Raw genomic sequence first — 22,108 nt, forward strand, 5'->3', positions numbered from 1 at the left:
TTTATTTTCTGCAAACTTAACACGTGTAAATATTTGTATGAACATAAGATTCAACAACTGAGACAAACTGAACAAAAACTGTCAAGAGGGTCTTGTCAGGATGAGCCTGCAGGAAGGGTACCACATGAGGGAGAAGGATGTCTTCCCTGTAACGCACAGTGTTGAGATTGCCTGCAATGACAAGAAGCTCAGTCCGATGATGCTGTGACACACCGCCCCAGACCATGACGGACCCTCCACCTCCAAATCGATCCCGCTCCAGAGTACAGGCCTCGGTGTAACGCTCATTCCTTCGACGAAAAACACGAATCCGACTATCACCCCTGGTGAGACAAAACCGTGACTCGTCAGTGAAGAGCACTTTTTGCCAGTTCAGTCTGGTCCAGCGATGGTGAGTTTGTGCCCATAGGCGATGCTGTTGCCGGTGATGTCTGGTGAGGCCCTGCCTTACAACAGGCCTACAAGCCCTCAATCCAGCCTCTCAGCCTATTGCGGACAGTCTGAGCACTGATGGAGGGATTGTGCATTCCTGGTGTAACTCGGGCAGTTGCTGTTGCCATCCTGTATCTGTCCTGCAGGTGTGATGTTCGGATATACCGATCCTGTGCAGGTGTTGTTACACGTGGTCTGCCACTGCGAGGACGATCAGCTGTCCGTCCTGTCTCCCTGTAGCGCTGTCTTAGGCGTCTTACAGTAAGGACATTGCAATTTATTGTCCTGGCCACATCTGCAGTCCTCATGCCTCCTTGCAGCATGCCTAAGGCATGTTCACGCAGATGAGCAGGGACCCTGGGCATCTTTCTTTTGATGTTTTTCAGAGTCAGTAGAAAGGCCTCTTTTTTTAGTGTCTCAAGTTTTCATAACTGTGACCTTAATTGCCTACCATCTGTAAGCTGTTAGTGTCTTACCGACCGTTCCACAGGTGCATGTTCATTAATTGTTTATGGGTCATTGAACAAGCAGTGTTTAAACAGTGTTTAAACCCTTTACAATGAAGATCTGTGAAGTTATTTGGATTTTTACGAATTATCTTTGAAGGACGGTCCTGAAAAAGGAACGTTTCTTTTTTTGCTGAGTTTAGTTCCGACAGACAGTGCAGTGCAATCTAACAATTCCCCAACAACTACCTAATATACACAAATCTAAAGGGGTAAACGAGAATATGTACATATAAGTATATGGATGAGCGATGGCCGAGCGGCATAGGCAAGGTGCAATAGATGGTATAAAATACAGTATATACATGTGATATGAGTAGGCAGCAGCCTCTCTGAGTTAGTGATTGCTGTTTAGCAGTCTGATGGCCTTGAGATTGAAAAACAGCTTTGATGCACCTATACTGACCTCGCCTTCTGGATGATAGCGATGTGAACAGGCAGTGGCTCGGGTGGTTGTTGTCCTTGATGATCTTTTTGGCCTTCCTGTGACATCGGGTGCTGTAGGTGTCATGGAGGGCAGGTAGATTGCCCCCGGTGATGCGTTGTGCAGACCGCACCACCCTCTGGAGAGCCTTGTGGTTGAGTGCGGTGCAGTTGCCATACCAGGCTGTGATACAGCCCGACAGGATGCTCTCGATTGTGCATCTGTAAAAGTTTGTCAGGGTTTTTGGTGACGAGCCACATTTCTTCAGCCTTCTGAGGTTGAAGAGGCGCTGTTGCACTTTCTTCACACCACTCTGTGTGGGTGGACCATTTCAGTTTGTCTGTGATGTGTACGCCCAGGAACTTAAAACTTTCCACTTTCTCCGCTGCTGTCCCGTCGATGTGGATAGGGGGTGCTCCCTCTGCTGTTTCCTGAAGTCCACCATAATCTCCTTATTTTTTTTGTTAAATGAGAGGTTGTTTTCCTGACACCACACTCTGAGTGCCCTCACCTCAGCCAGCTTCATGAGGTAGTCACATGGAATGCATTTCAATTAACAGGTGTGCCTTCTTAAAAATTAATTTGTGGAATTTCTTTCCCTAATGCGTTTGAGACAATCAGTTGTGTTAAGGTAGGGGTGGTAAACAGAAGATAGTAAGATTCCATATTATGGCAAGAACAGCTCAAATAAGCAAAGAGAAACGACAGTCCATCAATATTTTAAGACATGAAGGTCAGTCAATGCGGAACATTTCAAGAACTTTGAACGTTTCTTCAAGTGCAGTCGCAAAAACCATTAAGCGCTATGATGAAACTGGCTCTCATGAGGACCGCCACAGGAAAAGAAGACCCAGAGTTACCTCTGCAGCAGAGGATAAGTTCATTAGTTACCAGTCTCAGAAATTGCAGCTCAAATAAATGCTTCACAGAGTTCAAGTAACAGACACATCTCAACATCAACTGTTCAGAGGAGACTGTGTGAATCAGGCCTTCATGGTCAAATTGCTGCAAAGAAACCACTACTAAAGGACACCAATAAGAAGGGACTTTCTTGGGCCAAGAAACACGAGCAATGGACATTAGACCAGTGGAAATGTGTCCTTTGGTCTAGTCCAAATTCAAGATTTTTGGTTCCAACCGCTGTGTCTTTGTGAGACACGGTTTAGGTGAACGGAGGATCTCCGCATGTGTATTTTACACCGTAAAGTTTGGAGGAGGTGGTGTTATGGTGTGGGGGTGCTTTGCTGGTGACATTGTCTGTGATTTATTTAGAATTCAAGGCACACTTAACCAGCATGGCTACCACAGCATTCTGAAGTGATACGCCATCCCATCTGGTTTGGGCTTAGTGGGACTATCATTTGCTTTTCAACAGGACAATGACCCAACACACCTCCAGGCTGTGTAAGGCCTATTTGACCAAGAAGGAGAGTGATGGAGTGCTGCAGCAGATGACCTGGCCTCCACAAGATGGTTTGAGATGAGTCAGACCACAGAGTGATGGAAAAGCAGCCAACAAGTGCTCAGAATATGTGGGAACTACTTTAAAGACTGTTGGAAAAGCATTCCAGGTGAAGCTGGTTGAGAGAATACCAAGAGTCTGCAAAGCTGTTATCAAGTCAAAGGGTGACTACTTTGAAGAATCAAAAATATATTTTGATTTGTTTAACACTTTTGTTTTGGTTACTACATGATTCCATATGTGTTATTTCATAGTTTTGATGTCTTTACTATTATTCTACAATGTAGAAAATAGTAAAAATAAATCAAAACCCTTGATTGAGTAGGTGTTCGAAAACTTTTGACCGGCAGTGTATTTGTGTTGGCGGTAGTTCCGTGGCAGTTGGGTGCTTTGAGGTTGTGTCTTTGTGTGTGTGTTTGTTTGTGTGTGTGTGTGTGTGTTTGTTGTTGGGGTAGACTGCAGTATTGACAAGACTGGCAGGGGGGGCGTGATTCACGAGCCGAGTAGCGCAGATCTATTTACCGCCCATCCCAAACCTGTCCAACCTCATCCAATTTCCCACCCCTTTCTAGGAGTGCTGCTCTTGCACTTCAGCTACCCCCTCACCAAAAACCCACCCTAGGATTGGTGAACAGAAGGAGGGGGGTGGGATCATATTCCCCTGCCAGTGTTGGCAGCATGCACACAGGCACAAGCCCAGTCACAAGCCAAACAGCAGACCCAGGTCCAGCCCCCATCGTTCCTTCCTCGCCTCAAAAGAATCCAAGCCCACCACCATACATTTCTCCACCATATCACTCACACAGATTCACCTTCACACTGAGTACTTCGGTTAATAAGGCACAATGCACACCCGTCTAACCAAACAAGCGGTTAATCAACAGGCAGAGTGGAGCGGGCCAGCCGAGCGGAATGGCTGTGCTGGAACACGAGGCAACAGGCTGTAAATATCCCACAGCTGGTGCTGGGACTACAGCCCAAGGTTGGGGTGAAAGCACAGAGTCCCACTGGGTAGGATGAGAGAGAGATCAGTAGCTAGTTACTGCCTGTGTTTGCGGATACGTCTTCCCCAATGAAAGGCTAACTAATCAGACTCCTGCCCGTCTGTTCAGGTGGCCTCCATGCCTCAGGTGTGGATTGCAATGATTATACGCAAAACCGTGGTGGCACTCTGGTTTGATTGAATTCGATTCGATTCTGAGTAGCAATTTCATTTGTATGGAGCAGCCAGACTGTCATCGTTCATACAGGGAGAAGGGATTTTACCTTTACCCTAGCTAGGGTGACCATGGTGATACTGAATATAAGTATTGATTTGCCTGGACCACAAACTGAGAGAGAGATCTGTCTTGTTGATAGCCTCCCCAGAGCCCGTAGCCCCATGCAACCAGAGAGGGAGATTCTGGCTGCTCCCAATGAAACCTGAGTCCTCAGCAGAGCTGTAGGTGACTCCCCTGATATTGGTGATGTCTGCCAACAAGGCAGCGTAAGCATATACACAGCGAAGCTTGTAACTGCTCTCAAACAGATCTGGATACTTAAAACAAAACCATTAATTAGCTGCCAATGAGATGTAATTTAATTGTAAATGTTAGTTTTCTCCTGATATTGGTGTAAGTAACAGTTTCCTAACTATTGTATAGCTGTGTTTGTTATGAGCAGTCTGTGGTCAGTCCTGGTAGGCTCTGGTGCTGAGTGGGAAAGGTGATGGATTTATCAGCAGTGCTCTGGCCTGACTCCAGCAGCCCACACCACTGACTGTTGTCTCTGCGCCCCAGGGTGCTCTGATCCAACTTACAAAGAGATGGACATGTGTACATATATACACACACACACACACACACACACACACATATATATATATATATATATATATATACTGCTCAAAAAAATAAAGGGAACACTTAAACAACACAATGTAACTCCAAGTCAATCACACTTCTGTGAAATCAAACTGTCCACTTAGGAAGCAACACTGATTGACAATAAATTTCACATGCTGTTGTGCAAATGGAATAGACAAAAGGTGGAAATTATAGGCAATTAGCAAGACACCCCCCAAAACAGGAGTGATTCTGCAGGTGGTGACCACAGACCACTTCTCAGTTCCTATGCTTCCTGGCTGATGTTTTGATCACTTTTGAATGCTGGCGGTGCTCTCACTCTAGTGGTAGCATGAGACGGAGTCTACAACCCACACAAGTGGCTCAGGTAGTGCAGTTCATCCAGGATGGCACATCAATGCGAACTCTGGCAAAAAAATTTGCTGTGTCTGTCAGCGTAGTGTCCAGAGCATGGAGGCCCTACCAGGAGACAGGCCAGTACATCAGGAGACGTGGAGGAGGCCGTAGGAGGGCAACAACCCTGCAGCAGGACCGGTACCTCCGCCTTAGTGCAAGGAGGTGCACTGCCAGAGCCCTGCAAAATGACCTCCAGCAGGCCACAAATGTGCATGTGTCAGCATATGGTCTCACAAGGGGTCTGAGGATCTCATCTCGGTACCTAATGGCAGTCAGGCTACCTCTGGCGAGCACATGGAGGGCTGTGCGGCCCCACAAAGAAATGCCACCCCACACCATGACTGACCCATCGCCAAACCGGTCATGCTGGAGGATGTTGCAGGCAGCAGAACGTTCTCCACAGCGTCTCCAGACTCTGTCACGTCTGTCACATGTGCTCAGTGTGAACCTGCTTTCATCTGTGAAGAGCACAGGGCGCCAGTGGCGAATTTGCCAATCTTGGTGTTCTCTGGCAAATGCCAAACGTCCTGCACGGTGTTGGGCTGTAAGCACAACCCCCACCTGTGGACGTCGGGCCCTCATACCACCCTCATGGAGTCTGTTTCTGACCGTTTGAGCAGACACATGCACATTTGTGGCCTGCTGGAGGTCATTTTGCAGGGCTCTGGCAGTGCACCTCCTTGCACAAAGGCCGAGGTAGCGGTCCTGCTGCTGGGTTGTTGCCCTCCTACGGCCTCCTCCACGTCTCCTGATGTACTGGCCTGTCTCCTGGTAGCGCCTCCATGCTCTGGACACTACGCTGACAGACACAGCAAACCTTTTTGCCACAGCTCACATTGATGTGCCATCCTGGATGAGCTGCACTACCTGAGCCACTTGTGTGGGTTGTAGACTCCGTCTCATGCTACCACTAGAGTGAAAGCACCGCCAGAATTCAAAAGTGACCAAAACATCAGCCAGGAAGCATAGGAACTGAGAAGTGGTGTGTGGTCACCACCTGCAGAACCATTCCTTTTTTGGGGGTGTCTTACTAATTGCCTATAATTTCCACCTTTTGTCTATTCCATTTGCACAACAGCATGTGAAATTTATTGTCAATCAGTGTTGCTTCCTAAGTGGACAGTTTGATTTCACAGAAGTGTGATTGACTTGGAGTTACATTGTGTTTTTTAAGTGTTCCCTTTATTTTTTTGACCAGTGTATATATATCACACACACACACACACACACACACACACACACACACACACACACACACACACACACACACACACACACACACACACACACACACACACACACACACACACACACACACACACACACACACACACACACACAATTGACAGCTTGACACGTATAGCAGACTACACTGACAGGCTGACACACAGTCATACATACTAGAGGTCGAACGATTAATCGGAATGGCCGATTAATTAGGGCCGATTTCAAGTTTTCATAACAATCGGAAATCAGTATTTTTGGACACCGATTTGGCCTTTTTTTTTTTTTTTTACACCTGTATTTAACTAGGCAAGTCAGTTAATAAGAACACATTCTTATTTTCAATGACGGCCTAGGAACGGTGGGTTAACTGCCTTGTTCAAGGGCAGAATGACAGATTTTTACCTTGTCAGCTCGGGGATTCAATCTTGCAACCTTATGGTTAACTAGTCCAACGCTCTAACCACCTGCCTTACATTGCACTCCACGAGAAGCCTGCCTGTTACGCGAATGCAGTAAGAAGCCAAGGTAAGTTGCTAGCTATCATTAAACTTATCTTATTAAAAACAATCAACCAATCATAATCACTAGTTAACTACACATGGTTGATGATATTACTAGTTTATTTAGCGTGTCCTCCGTTGAATATAATCGATGCGGTGCGCATTCGCGAAACAGGACTGTCGTTGCTAACTAACCATAAACATCAATGCCTTTCTTAAAATCAATACACAAGTATATATTTTTAAACCTGCATATTTAGTTAATATTGCCTGCTAACATGAATTTATTTTAACTAGGCAAATTGTGTCACTTCTCTTGCAACAGAGTCAGGGTATATGCAGCAGTTTGGGCCCCTGGCTCGTTGCAAACTGTGTGAAGACAATTTCTTCCTAATAAAGACAGCCAAGTTCGCCAAACGGGGGATGATTTAACAAAAGCGCATTTGTGAAAAAAGCACAATCGTTGCATGACTGTACCTAACCATAAACATCAATGCCTTTCTTAAAATCAATACACAGAAGTAGATATTTTTAATCCTGTATATTTAGCTAAAAGATATCCAGGTTAGCAGGCAATATTAACCAGGTGAAATTGTGTCACTTCTCTTGCGTTCATTGCACGCAGAGTCAGAGTATATGCAACAGTTTGGCCCACCTGGCTCGTTGCGAACTAATTTGCCAGAATGTTACGTAATTATGACATAACATTGAAGGTTGTGCAATGTAACAGGAATATTTAGACTTATGGATGCCACCCGTTAGATAAAATACGGAACGGTTCCGTATTTCACTGAAATAATAAATGTTTTTGTTTTCGAGATGATTCGACCATATTAATGACCTAAGGCTTGTATTTCTGTGTGTTATTATGTTATAATTAAGGCTATGATTTTATAGAGCAGTCTGACTGAGCGATGGTAGGCACCAGCAGGCTCGTAAGCATTCATTCAAACAGCACTTTCGTGCGTTTTGCCAGCAGCTCTTCGCAATGCTTCAAGCATTGCGCTGTTTATGACTTCAAGCCTATCAACTCCAGAGATTAGGCTGGTGTAACCGATATGAAATGGCTAGCTAGTTAGCGGGGTGCACGCTAATAGCGTTTCAAACATCACTCGCTCTGAGACTTGGAGTAGTTGTTCCCCTTGCTTTGCATGGGTAACGCTGCTTCGAGGGTGGCTGTTGTCGATGTGTTCCTGGTTCGAGCCCAGGTAGGAGCGAGGAGAGGGACGGAAGCTGTACTGTTACACTGGCAATACTAAAGTGCCTATAAGAACATCCAATAGTCAAAGGTATATGAAATACAAATGGTATAGAGAGAAATAGTCCTATAATTCCTATAACTACAACCTAAAACTTCTTACCTGGGAATATTGAAGACTTATGTTAAAAGGAACCACCAGCTTTCATATGTTCTCATGTTCTGAGCAAGGAACTTAAACGTTAGCTTTCTTACATGGCACATATTGCGCTTTTACTTTCTTCTCCAACACCGTGTTTTTGCCTTATATAAACCAAATTGAACATGTTTCATTATTTATTTGAGGCTAAATTGATTTTATTGATGTATTATATTAAGTTAAAATAAGTGTTCATTCAGTATTGTTGTAATTGTCATTATTACAAATACATTTAAAAAATCTGCCGATTTGATCGGTATCGGCTTTTTTGGTCCTCCAATAATCGGTATCGGTGTTGAAAAATCATAATCGGTCGAACTCTAATACATACACGTATATACAGTATGCATTGACAGAAGGACATACACGTGCACAAAACCTCTCCAACACACATCTCTCTGCACATATGCTCTGCTGCTGTGGCATGCAATTGTCGTTTGTGCTATATGTCATGACTAAGTCGTGACACCTGTGCCTCTGCACTGTAGGCTATGACACATGATGCAGGATGGATAAGGTGGTGGCGACACTGTGGCTCCTACTGTGTTGCACCACCTTGTAGCCAATGACTCTGCTTCCTCATAGGCTGAACAGGAGGTGGTCCTCAATGGTTGAAAGAACAGCAACAGATGTTCTGAATTTACACACAAATGATGCACCGTTGTGTATCTGTTCTTTTTATGGATTATTCTGTCGTGAGTGCGTTAAGGTTCTGACCTTACATGCAAAGATCAAAGATCTTCCCCATGTAGTGTAGCTGTTGAAAGTATACTGCACACTAAAATATCTTCAACAATACAGATACAAATTGCATATATTTTAGGGGTTCCTCAGGGCTCAATGCAAGGACCACTGCAGAATAGCTTTTATCAGTGTTAATCTGTTCCTTGTCTAAAGTGTCTCACACTCCTTAATTCAGTCAGTCAGTAGACACTCTCCAGGCCCTCTGCCTTCAATGTGAGAGGAGAGATTCTACCTGACATCAGACATAAGAGGCTGACTCCCGCAGCATGAAGGGTAAAATGTCAAGGTTTGAACACCCGGGCAGATAAAGCAGCCTTTTCATGTGTGACCAGCCCGCACTGACAAATCGCACTGACCGCTGCCTTTGAACTGTAGACCAATGTTCTTATGGAAGGAGTAGTGCTCTGCTCACTCACTAGTCTTCTACTATTTGAGTGTATAACATAAAACTCAAAAGTGTTTTCTGTTTTAGTTTGAGTATTTTCAGTATAAACCTGTTACTTCTACAGTCTTTGGCAAATATAACAACCCACTCCAGAGTTTCTATGGTTTGCTATTATATTGGGCATTTACATCTAAAAGGACCTATGAGCACACACACATGAAGTTCATAGGAGCATGTCAAATTAAATGTTTTAGAAATGAAGGCATATATACATTTTGCAACCATTTTCCATCCAAAAAATGTGGAATAAGGAAAGGCTTTCATTTCTGCTCAAACATATGGAAAAAAGGGTCTTGGACAACATTGACCAGAATTTTTTTTGAAAGGTATTAGATTTACATCAAAACACAATAATGTTGAAGTAAATACCCCTGCCAACTAATATCAACACTTCAGAAAGTATTCACACCCATTGACTTTTTACACATTTTGTTACAGCCTGAATTTTAAATTGATTAAATTGAGATTGTGTGTCAATGGCGTTCACACAATACCCCAGTTAAAACAATGCGTTTTAATGGCTGTGGTAGGAGAAAACTGAGGATGTCACGATCGTGTGGCGGATTGATGGACCAAAACGCAGCTTTTGGAAAGTAAGCCATCTTCTTTTATTTTTTAAGATGACGAAAAATAAACACGAAACACTTTAACAAAACGAACAAAACAACAAACGACCGTGAAGCTAAATAACGTTGTGCACTTACACACACAGGCTACAAACGTTCTGACATAGACAATTACTCACAACCAATGAGAGCCTATGGCTACCCTAAATAAGGCTCCCAATCAGAGACAACCGAAATCAGCTGTCTCTAATTGGGAACTCATTCAGGTAACCATAGACTCTCCTAGATAACTAAACATACATAGACAACGCTAGACATCTGAACTCAACACAAACCCATATACTACACCCCATAACCCCTTTACCATAGAAACACCCAAAACCAACAAAACATAAACATTCCTCATGTCACACCCTGACCTAACTAAAATAATAAAGAAAACAAAGAATACTAAGGCCAGGGCGTGACATAACCCCCCCCTTAAGGTGCGAACTCCGGGCGCACCATACACAGTCTAGGGGAGGGTCTGGGTGGGCTTCCATCCACGGTGGCGGCTCCGGCTCAGGTTGTGGTCCCCACGTCACCACAGTCCCTAACCACCTCCTAGGCTTCCTCCAAATGACCCCCCTCCACATTAAGCCCATTGCATTAAGGGGCAGCTCCGGACTGAGGAATGGCAGCTCCGGACTAAGGGCCAGTACCAGGGTAAGGGGCAGTACCAGGGTCAGGGGCAGTACCAGGGTCAGGGGCAGCACCAGGGTAAGGGGCAGCACCAGGGTAAGGGGCAGCACCAGGGTAAGGGGCAGCACCAGGGTAAGGGGCAGCACCAGGGTAAGGGGCAGCTCCGGACTGAGGAATGGCAGCTCCGGACTGAGGAATGGCAGCTCCGGACTAAGGGCCAGTACCAGGGTAAGGGGCAGTACCAGGGTCAGGGGCAGTACCAGGGTCAGGGGCAGCACCAGGGTCAGGGGCAGCACCAGGGTAAGGGGCAGCACCAGGGTAAGGGGCAGCACCAGGGTAAGGGGCAGCACCAGGGTAAGGGGCAGCACCAGGGTAAGGGGCAGCACCAGGGTAAGGGGCAGCACCAGGGTAAGGGGCAGCTCCGGACTGAGGAATGGCAGCTCCGGACTGAGGAATGGCAGCTCCGGACTGAGGGACTGCAGCTCCGGACTGAGAGACTGCAGCTCCGGACTGAGGGACGGCCCATGGCTGGCTGACAGATCTGGCTGCTCATGGCTGGCTAACGGATCTGGCTGCTCATGGCTGGCTGACGGATCTGGCTGCTCATGGCTGGCTGACGGATCTGGCTGCTCATGGCTGGCTGACGGATCTGGCTGCTCATGGCTGGCTGACGGATCTGGCTGCTCATGGCTGGCTGACGGATCTGGCTGCTCATGGCTAGCTGGCGGATCTGGCTGCTCATGGCTAGCTGACGGATCTGGCTGCTCATGGCTAGCTGACGGATCTGGCTGCTCATGGCTAGCTGACGGATCTGGCTGCTCATGGCTAGCTGACGGATCTGGCTGCTCATGGCTGGCTGACGGATCTGGCTGCTCATGGCTGGCTGACGGATCTGGCTGCTCATGGCTGGCTGACGGATCTGGCTGCTCATGGCTGGCTGACGGATCTGGCTGCTCATGGCTGGCTGACGGATCTGGCTGCTCATGGCTGGCTGACGGATCTGGCTGCTCATGGCTGGCTGACTGATCTGGCTGCTCCTGTCTGGTTGGCGGCTCTGGCAGATCCTGTCTGGTTGGCGGCTCTGGCAGATCCTGTCTGGTTGGCGGCTCTGGCAGATCCTGTCTGGTTGGCGGCTCTGGCAGATCCTGTCTGGTTGGCGGCTCTGGCAGATCCTGTCTGACGGACGGCTCTAGCGGCTCCTGTCTGGCTGGCGGCTCTAGCGGCTCCTGTCTGGCGAACGGCTCAGTGGGCTCATGGCAGACGGGCGGCTTTGCAGGCTCATGGCAGACGGGCGGCTTTGCAGGCTCATTGCAGACGGATGGCTCAGATGGCGCTGGGGAGACGGATGGCTCAGATGGCGCTGGGGAGACGGATGGCTCAGATGGCGCTTGGCAGACGGGCAGTTCAGTCATCGCTGTGCAGACGGCAGACTCCTGCCGGCTGAGGCGCACTGTAGGCCTGGTGCGTGGTGCCGGGACTGGTGGCACCGGGCTGGGGACACGCATCTCAGGGCTAGTGCGGGGAGCAGCAACAGGACGCACAGGACTCTGGGGACACACAGGAGGCTTGGTGCGTGGTTTAGACACTGGTGGTAAAGGGCTGGAGACACGCACCATATAGCTAGTGCGTGGAGGAGGCACTGGTGGTACTGGGTTGGGGCGGGGAGGTGGCGCCGGAAATACCGGACCGTGCAGGCGTACTGGCTCCCTTGAACGCCGAGCCTGCCCAACCTTACCTGGTTGTATGCTCCCAGTCGCCTGACCAGTGCGGGGAGGTGGAATAACCCGCACCGGCCTATGTAGGCGAACCGGGGACACCATGCGTAAGGCTGGTGCCATGTACGCCGGCCCGAGGAGACGCACTGGTGACCAGATGCGTTGGGCCGGCTTCATGACATACGGCTCAACGCTCAGTCTAGCCCGGCCGATACGTGGAGCTGAAATGTACCGAACCGGGCTATGCACGCGTACAGGAGACACCGTGCGCTCTACTGCGTAACACGGTGTCTGCCCGTACTCTCGCTCTCCACGGTAAGTACAGGGAGTAGGCGCAGGTTTCCTACCTGACTTCGCCACACTCCCTTTAAGGCCCCCCCCAAGAAATTTTTGGGTTGTACTCACGGGTTTCCAGCCTTGTCTCCGTGCTGCCTCCTCATATCGCCTCCTCTCGGCTTTAGCTGCCTCCAGCTCTTCACGAGGAAGGCGATATTCTCCCGGTTGAGCCCACGGCCCCTTACCATCCAGTATCTCCTCCCATGTCCATGAATCCTGTGTAGGTAGGTCCTGTTGCCGCTTTCCATGCCGCTTGGTCCTATGGTGAGTAATTCTGTCACGATCGTGTGGCGGATTGATGGACCAAAACGCAGCTTTTGGAAAGTAAGCCATCTTCTTTTATTTTTTAAGATGACGAAAAATAAACACGAAACACTTTAACAAAACGAACAAAACAACAAACGACCGTGAAGCTAAATAACGTTGTGCACTTACACACACAGGCTACAAACGTTCTGACATAGACAATTACTCACAACCAATGAGAGCCTATGGCTACCCTAAATAAGGCTCCCAATCAGAGACAACCGAAATCAGCTGTCTCTAATTGGGAACTCATTCAGGTAACCATAGACTCTCCTAGATAACTAAACATACATAGACAACGCTAGACATCTGAACTCAACACAAACCCATATACTACACCCCATAACCCCTTTACCATAGAAACACCCAAAACCAACAAAACATAAACATTCCCCATGTCACACCCTGACCTAACTAAAATAATAAAGAAAACAAAGAATACTAAGGCCAGGGCGTGACAGAGGATGGATCAACAACATTGTAGTTACTCCACAATACTAACCTAAATTACAGAGTGTAAAGAAGGAAGACAGTGCCATATTGCAAAGAAATGAACTTTATGTCCTGCCTACAAAGCGTTATGTTTGGGGCAAATCCACACAAAAATCACTGAGTACCACTCTTCATACTTTCAAGCATAGTGGTGGCTGCATCATGTTATGGGTATACTTGTCATTGGCAAGGCTATGGAGTCTTTTATGATAAAAATAAACGTATAGAGCAAAGCACAGGCAAAAACCTAGAGGAAAACCTGGTTCAGTCTTATGGCTTGGGGGTAGAAGCGGTTAAGGAGCCTTTTGGTCCTAGACTTGGCGCTCCGGTACGGCTTGCGGTGCAGTAGCAGAGAGAACAGTTTATGGACTTGGGTGACTGGAGTCTTTGACAATTTCTTTGGGCCTTCCTCTGACACCTCCTATTATATAGGTCCTGGATGTCAGGAAGCTTGGCCCCAGTGATGTACTGGGCCATACGCATTACCCTCTGTAGCGCCTTAAGGTAAGATGCCGAGCAGTTGCCATACCAGGCAGTGATGCAACCGGTCAGGGTGTTCTCGATGGTGCAGCTGTAGAACTTTTTGAGGATCTGGGGACCAATGCCACATCTTTTCAGTCTCCTGAAGGAAAAGGTGTTGTCGTGCCCTCTTCACAACTGTCTTGGTGTGTTTGGACTATAATAGTTTGTTGGTGATGTGGACAACAAGAAACTTGAAACATCTCGACCCGCTCCACTTCAGCCCTGTCGATGTGAATGGGGGCCTGTAGTTCTATAGTCCACGATCAGCTCCTTTGTTTTGCTCACATTGAGGGAGCGGTTGTTGTCCTGGCACCACACTGCCAAAAGAATAAAGACATTTCAAATATCATATTATGTCTATATACAGTGTTGTAATGATGTACAAATAGTTAAAGTACAAATGGGAAAATAAATAAACATAAATATAGGTTGTATTTACAATGGTGTTTGTTCTTCACTGGTTTCCCTTTTCATGTGGCAACAAGTCACAAATCTTACTACTGTGATTGCACACTGTGGTATTTCACTTAATAGATATGGGAGTTTATCAAAATTGTATGTGTTTTCAGATTCTTTGTGGGTCTCTGAGGGAAATATGTGTCTCTAATATGGTCATACATTTGGCAGGAGATTAGGAAGTGCAGCTCAGTTTCCACCTAATTTTGTGGGCAGTGTGCACATAGCCTGTCTTCTCATGAGAGCCAGGTCTGCCTTCAGCGGCCTTTCTCAATAGCAAGGCTATGTTCACTGAGTCTGTACATAGTCAAAGATTTCCTTAATTTTGTGTCAGTCACTGTGGTCAGGTATTCTGTCACTGTGTACTCTCTGTTTAGGGCCAAATAGCATTCTAGTTTGCTCTGTTTAATTTTTATTTTTTTTAATCCAATGTGTCAAGTAATTATATTTTTGTTTTCTTATGATTTGGCTGGGCCTAATTGTGTTGCTGGACCAGCAGTGCTTAGGGGACTCTTCTCCAGGTTCACACCTCTGTAGGTGATGGCTTTGTTATGGAATGTCTGGGAATCGCTTCCTTTTAGGTGGTTGTAGAATTTAACGTCTCTTTTCTGGTTTTCGATAATTAGTGGGGTATCGACCTAATTCTGCTCTGCATGATATTTGTTGTTTTATGATTGTACACAGAGAATATTTTTGCAGAATTCTGCATGCAGTCTCAATTTGATGTTTGTCCCATTTTGTGAATTATTGTTTGGTGAGTGGATTCCAGACCTCACAAACATAAAGGGCAATGAGTTCTAGAACTGATTCAAATGTTTTTTTGACAGATCCTAATTGGTATGTCAAATTTTATGTTCCTTTTGATGGCATAGAAGGCTCTTCTTGCCTCTCTCTCTCCTCTCTCTCTCTCATTAATGTCACCTCTCTCGGTTCTTACTGACACCAACCCTTTTTCCATTTACTGTAACAAGCATCCTCACCCACTGGGCACTGACCAACATCGCACGTCCATGGATGTTGAAATTTGGTCAGTCCGCCCTGGCCAGACCAAATTTGTTCCAATCATAGAAGTCTATGTTTCACAAGTTTGGACAGTAGAGTAAAGTAGTACAGTACACTAGTAAAGTACAGTATAATTGAATGTACTATACTGAACATATTCCCTTACTATGCTCTGCTGTACTGTACTCGACTCTACTGTGATGTCCAATCTTGTGAAACATAGACGCCTATGATTGTTTTAGATTTGGTCTAGTCCGGACAGACCAAATGTGGTCTTGTTTGGGGGCGGAGCTCATTACAATAATACCCAAAAGAAGGATGTTGCATATTTCTACCTTTTTTCTGTACCTATTCAGGATACATCACCATGAAGAGAATTATATTCATAGCCATAATTATGCATTTCTATATAGTACAGATCAGGGACTCATGATGTAATTCCACTACACCTACTGTAGTTCAATAACCAAAATATAATTTTTCAAACTAATGGTGTCGAATGTTCTTTCTGCAGACATATTTTAATCTTAATTGGAGCAGATATTTACTTTTTTCTAAAATGTGGTTGCGTAATAAACTGAGGGAGATTTTACAGTAATTATGTTACCAAACTTTGCATCTGCACAGTTCTTCCAGTAAATGTGTTTTTGTGAAATGTTCTGTGTAAATTGTTCAAAGTAGTCCTTGTGCATTGCTTTGTTGAACTTTGAAATCAATTGTTTTTGTTGAAAATGTATGCCAAAGTGAAAAAGCGTCAAAGCGTAATTCCATTGCCGCGGAAATAACCTAATACAACCCCCTCCATATTTTCCATGTAAAACGAGAGCTGAAGCTGCCTCTAGTTCTTTTGTTAGGGTTTTATTTTTAAGAGAACAACTATGACATGCATAACACCCTTTTCTCAGACTTCTCCCATTGTCCTGCTTCCAAGCCAAATACGTAGTGCATAATTCATGGAGAACGCATTGCCATAGTGAATGCAATTGCATCAGCTATAAGCAAATGTGTGGTATGTGCACACATCGACACACAGAACCCGTTCTATCACGTCATTGTTTTGTTTTTTATGGTAATGGAGGCAGAGCAGGCATTAATCAGGGGGTGGTTTTACTATTCTCTCAGGTAAACAATGGGTGATGTAGTGTTGAAACTGCACTCAAGGCTTTCCAGATGCACTCTCTCTAATGCAATGACTTGGCTCCCACTGTCATGCGGGTGTGTTGGAACAGTACACAGTCTGGGTGTATATATAGAGAGCTATTTTTAAGGCTGAACCACAAATAGTAGTAGTAGTGGGGCTTAATTAAAATTGTCCATGCCTCTGTTGCCATTCCCGGGTTGCTGTCTGCTCGTTCGTTCATTCATTCATTCATATGCACACGTACTCTGCACTCTCTCATTTGCCCTCTCTCTTTTTGTTGTTAGAAATTGCTATACATTGCAAAAAAATAAATAATAAAACCCTGTTTAGTTAAAGGGGCAATCTGCAGTTGCTGCACCCACTTTTGAACTAATTCAAATAATGATATTTACCTAATGATTCTTAAAAGAATATAACTTTAGAAATGCCTCATGAGCTTAGTTCAACTGTCACACCCTATCAGAATCCAAAATAAAAGCTTGTTTTTACTCCAATGTTTGTAAACATTATAAATATAAACAAACACTATATAGCCTCAAAACATGGTTAAAACGATAATTTAGATTCTTATAGATGGTCAGTCCATAGATCTTTCTATGAATTTGAGAGTGGTTACATTTATCCAGTCCCATCCCTCAGCTTTTTACCAAAACAGAGATGGGGTGGCCAGCTTTGTTATTAATTCAACTGCGGATTTGACCTGGACTTTTCCATCTTCAATTAAATATTTATCTTTAAATACACTTATTTTCCTTATATTAAAGGAACACTGTGGGTTATCTAACATGGAACTGTGCCAAATTACCACAGTTTAGATAACAAAACCTAGTGGTAATGATAACATTACGGGTTCAGTGACAGAATCCTAGAGCCTACTTCAAAACGGAAGCTCTGAGCACTAGCGTCCCGCCCACACATGGCGAGCAGCCTCACTGGGCCATGGGGCCGGGCTCGGCATTCAATTGGGAATCACATGCAGCACGTCAGGTCGGGCAGGCAGCGAGTTGCTGTGGGCAACCAACAGATCAGTTATGTGGCGGTGATGCCTCTAATAAAGCTGACACAGCACAGCCTCCCTCCCCGTGGCCCCCCTGAGGGGCTCCCGCTCCACAGTGCGCCAAGCACACTTGCCCCCATGGAACACTAACCCCAAGAGAAGGCTTCCCCATCCTTCAGTTCCCCCCGCTGCTGCTGCGGCTGCTCTTTCGAAGCGTGCTTCTAATTTGTCCGAAAGGAACCCTGACTTAAATGCATCGCTTTGGTTTCTCTGTCGAGTACTGTTGAGGTTAAAAGGCTAAGACAATTGTTGATTCTGAAGGATGTTGGCAGGAATGGTACATGAACGATACCTCTACCTCTCCTGAATGTCATACTGATCCGATGCTCTCTGTTTTCCAGGAGTAACACACCTGCAGATTCAGAGGACCAGTGGATGACCTGCCTGCTGTAGTGACCATGATCTGAAGGCCCCGCCACGTGGCCCCATTCTTCTTCCTTATTTCCTGCAGGGGTAAGAGCTCCTAGACCAGCTGCCTCAGACAGGTGGAGCGGAGGGAGATAGAGAGAGTGTGTACGAGAAAGAGTGCGACAGCCAAACGCCTAGTCGGCAACAGTGCCCACCAACCACCTCCACAGGACAGCCGTGCCCTCCGACCCCGCCACGCCCCCTGCCCCTCCCACCGCCAGACCGGAACCATGGGAAGGAAAAAGATCCAAATACAGAGGATCACAGATGAACGGAACAGACAGGTGTGTGTGTGTGTGGATAATGTTTCTTTGTATGTAGAAACTCTATCATGCCTATGACTACACCAGTATTTTTCCAAGACAATGAAAGGCTAAATGATCCTTCTAAAATGAGTCAACTAGTTAATGGGCTTTGGTTCATTGAGCTTATTGAGTAATGGATGTGATGCGTCTGCCATCCCCAAAATGTCCCTGGCTGAGTAGAATCTGAGTATTTTAGACACTAGGTGGCCCGAGGTCCTGAAATCATCTTAAGCTTTTTGTATTTCTTTATAGGTGCCCATTTTCATAGAGCAGCACACACAGAGACTCAAAATGCTTCAGGCATTCAAGCATTATGTTGATTCATCAAAAGTTGAAGAATATTGGTGAACCATCATCCTACTAGATGTTGATCACAAGATACTGTCATTAGCACTAATGGATTGGCCCCGCCCCCAAGGCTATAGACTCTGACGGAAATTCAACAGCATGTGAAATACATGTTGTGAAAAGAGAGCGAGAACCACAAATAGTTTACATAGTAATGGATTATTAACTGAACGCCGAATGCTACAGAGACCATGAACACTCCTGAAACATTGCAGGTGCAGAAAGTAGAGCAGCTGGGGAGGCTGTGGTTGTCACTGTGGCTTCCTCCTCTCCTCGCCACACAACCACACTCGTCAGGACACGGCCATGAAACAACTCATCCCTCTCATGGCGGATGTCTTGTTCTGTCGTTCGTTGCCATTGGTTACTTGCAATTCTGTTCTTAATGTCAGTTATGTTCAGCTTGTTTATCTTGGCATTCATGTCGAAAGAAGGATCAAGACTAATTATTGTTGAAGACTCGGTGTACCTCACGCCTCCGACAAATCAGAGCATTTCTCTTCATGATAAACCATCTTATAATTGGTTATGAGAATCATTGTAATAGTATTGTTTATCAGCTCTGTGAGCCTGGCTTGCCATTGTCCTCGCTGAACTTTCTTCCCCTTGTTTCTATGTTCTGCTCTGTGTGTGTGTGTGTGTGTGTGTGTGTGTGTGTGTGTGTGTGTGTGTGTGGGGAGATGATTGTGGGAGTGTGTGTGATGGGGTTTGAGGGAGGGAGGTGGTAGGCGGTTGCCCATGGATACGACCCCGATATAATTTGATTTGTGGCAGCGGGAAGCAATGAGTGAGCAAGACCGACGCAGAGAGGAAAAGGGAGAGGAAAGAAAATGAGAGCGAGGAAACGAGAGAGACGGAGACAGTGAGAGAGGGAGACTGAGACCGTGGGGAGGACAAGGAGAGAGCACAAGCTGGCTCCTGCCCCACAGAGAGGCATCAGTGTAACATGGGGGTGCTCAAGCAATTATAGAGAGAGAGGGGAGATGGAGAGAGCGAGAAAGAGAGAGCGAGCAATTGAAGGTCTCACATGGCAGTGTGGTTCCTTTCCGTGCATCTGCTTCTTCTCGCTCCTCTCTGATCCTGTCTACAGCAAAACAAACAAACTCAAATTCCCCTATTTGCATAAATGCCTCAAAACCAAGGGAGTGGTATTAAACAGAACCACAACACACTGCAGGACCTCATCCCTGTTGTCACCTTTAATTAGCTGTCTGTAATGTGTTGTTTGTTCACACATTGGCTGTTCTCTAAGAGACTATTATTTACTGTTATTGATATAGTCCCTCCCACTTGTATTACGTTTAACCAATTATTATACAGTACTACAAATTCCTTCACTTTTACAGTATCGCTAATGTTATTGTTCTTCCTCTTTCCTTCTATGCCAAATATCCCTCTCCCCTTCCCAATATCACCTGCCAATCCCCCCTTCTCCTTCCCAATACCCTCCCCCACAACATCCCTTCCCTACCACCCTCTAATACACCCACACCATCCCTCCCCTCACAGGTGACGTTCACCAAGAGGAAGTTTGGCCTGATGAAGAAGGCGTATGAGCTGAGCGTGCTGTGCGACTGTGAGATCGCCCTCATCATCTTCAACCACTCCAACAAGCTGTTCCAGTACGCCAGCACCGACATGGACAAGGTCCTGCTCAAATACACCGAGTACAACGAGCCCCACGAGAGCCGTACCAACGTCGACATCATGGAGGTAATGGAGGAGGGAGAGAGGAGGAGGAGGAGAGGTGTTACTGTGCAGTTCCCTGCAGGAGAGAGTGAACAGGGTGGTTGTGTGTTCTGAGGTAGAGGGGGAGATGGGGGAGGGGAGAGGTGTTACAATATGGTATTTTAGTACAGTGCCATGGAGGAGAGGCGGTAATGAAATGGCTCGCTGTGTTTCATTTTGTTTTTACATCCGTGGTTGTAATATGGCCATAATATGCTTGTTTAGAAGGTAGTTTACATTTGATAACACTTTATTTTAGGGTTTGCCTATAACCTGTTGATTGTTTTATTTTGTATATAAATATATTTTTTTACATTTTGTTGATAAATTAAGTAGCGAATATTTCTGTTCATGATTTATATTTGATAACAGGCCCACGTGACCTGGTGTTATGTTTTCTTGATATCAAGAGCTGTTCTATTTTTGACTACTACCACTCTGGTCTGGATGAGCGCTTTCAATCCAAAGCCATCAGGTCTTTATTTAGGTAGTAAGAGAAAGGGATGTTTTTTTCTTTCTCTTTTCTTTTTTAGAGTATTCAAGATCACTTTTATTTTTTGGTGTGTGCTTTTCTCTGAATCCTTGGTTGAATCCAGAGTTGTTTGGATGTTGTGTTTTGTCATAGCCAGAGTAGACAAATATAAACACAAGCTACAAGCCTTAATTCCTCTTAAAGCAAATGTCTAGTGAGAGGGAGTGAGAGGGCAGGTACAGTAATTTCCATGACATTACCTCAGAGAGACCGAGAAGGAAACAGACCTCGAGAGAGAGACTGAGGGCAGTTAGCCTAGCCTTGCCGCCCCTAGCTAACATAGGCTGGCTCTAGAAGGCCCTAAATGTACACCAGTGTGCTGTGGCCAGATTACAGGCTCGTGTGGGGCCTGTTCCAGTATCCATCCACCCATCCAGGCCTGGCTGGCTGCCTGGTGCCTGGGATCATGGTGGGAGGGCAGAGGTAGGGACAGCTGGACCTGCTGTCACCACCCCCTAGCCTTGGCCGGGGCTACAAGGCCACTCCAACAAAAAGCCTCCGGTCCCCCTGGAACCACGCTATCACAAAATGGAGGGTTGCACGAAGGAGGAGGAGCATAGAGAGAGTTTCTAGATGGGGAATGTGAATGAGGTTACATTGAGCGAATGAGCGCTCAAGTGGTATCTTTTTTTTCACCAACATGGATGTGCTGTATCATTTATCTGCCTTGACCCTTTTATATACAGGTTTTCTCATGGATTCATAACAAATGGGCAGATACATTTTAACTGGCTATTTAAATATTAACTTACCACTAATAATTCATATACAGTGAAGCCTTTTCGTTCTATAAAGACCATGTCACTGGATCATGAAATTCTTGGTACAGCCGTTGCAGCTGTCCATTACCACGTGGAATAACTGAGATGGCATTCAGAGTGTCTCTCTCGTTGTTTCTCTCTCCTCTGTCTTTCTGTCTGTGGATGGCAGAGGTGAGGGCTACATGGAGCTCCAGTTGCAGATGGCTCTTAAGTGTGTGTGCTGTGGCAGGGATTTGGGCCGCTCCGGGCCACATTAGCTTAAGCTCCAATGACTGTGTGTGTGTCTGCCTGTATTTGTGTGTAAGCCTTCATGTTTGTGTGCATGCGCCCGCTCTGCAGTGGCCCGTGAGAATGCCTCATACAATATTCAGGCCA

General features: G+C 46.0%; 1 protein-coding gene across 8 annotated transcripts in view; it reads left to right on the plus strand.

Annotated features, from left to right (window-relative positions):
- Positions 1-22,108, plus strand: part of LOC129837697 (myocyte-specific enhancer factor 2D homolog) — an 81,992-nt gene that overhangs the window by 24,787 nt on the left and 35,097 nt on the right. For all 8 annotated transcript variants that reach the window (XM_055904072.1, XM_055904070.1, XM_055904068.1 and 5 more), the window contains 2 exons: positions 17,993-18,343; positions 20,222-20,425. In XM_055904072.1, coding sequence (XP_055760047.1) covers positions 18,290-18,343; positions 20,222-20,425 — 258 coding nt within the window. In that variant the 5' untranslated portion in view covers positions 17,993-18,289. The remainder of the gene's footprint in view (positions 1-17,992; positions 18,344-20,221; positions 20,426-22,108) is intronic.

The sequence above is a fragment of the Salvelinus fontinalis genome, chromosome 38, assembly GCF_029448725.1.
Source record: "Salvelinus fontinalis isolate EN_2023a chromosome 38, ASM2944872v1, whole genome shotgun sequence".
NCBI lineage: Eukaryota > Metazoa > Chordata > Actinopteri > Salmoniformes > Salmonidae > Salvelinus > Salvelinus fontinalis.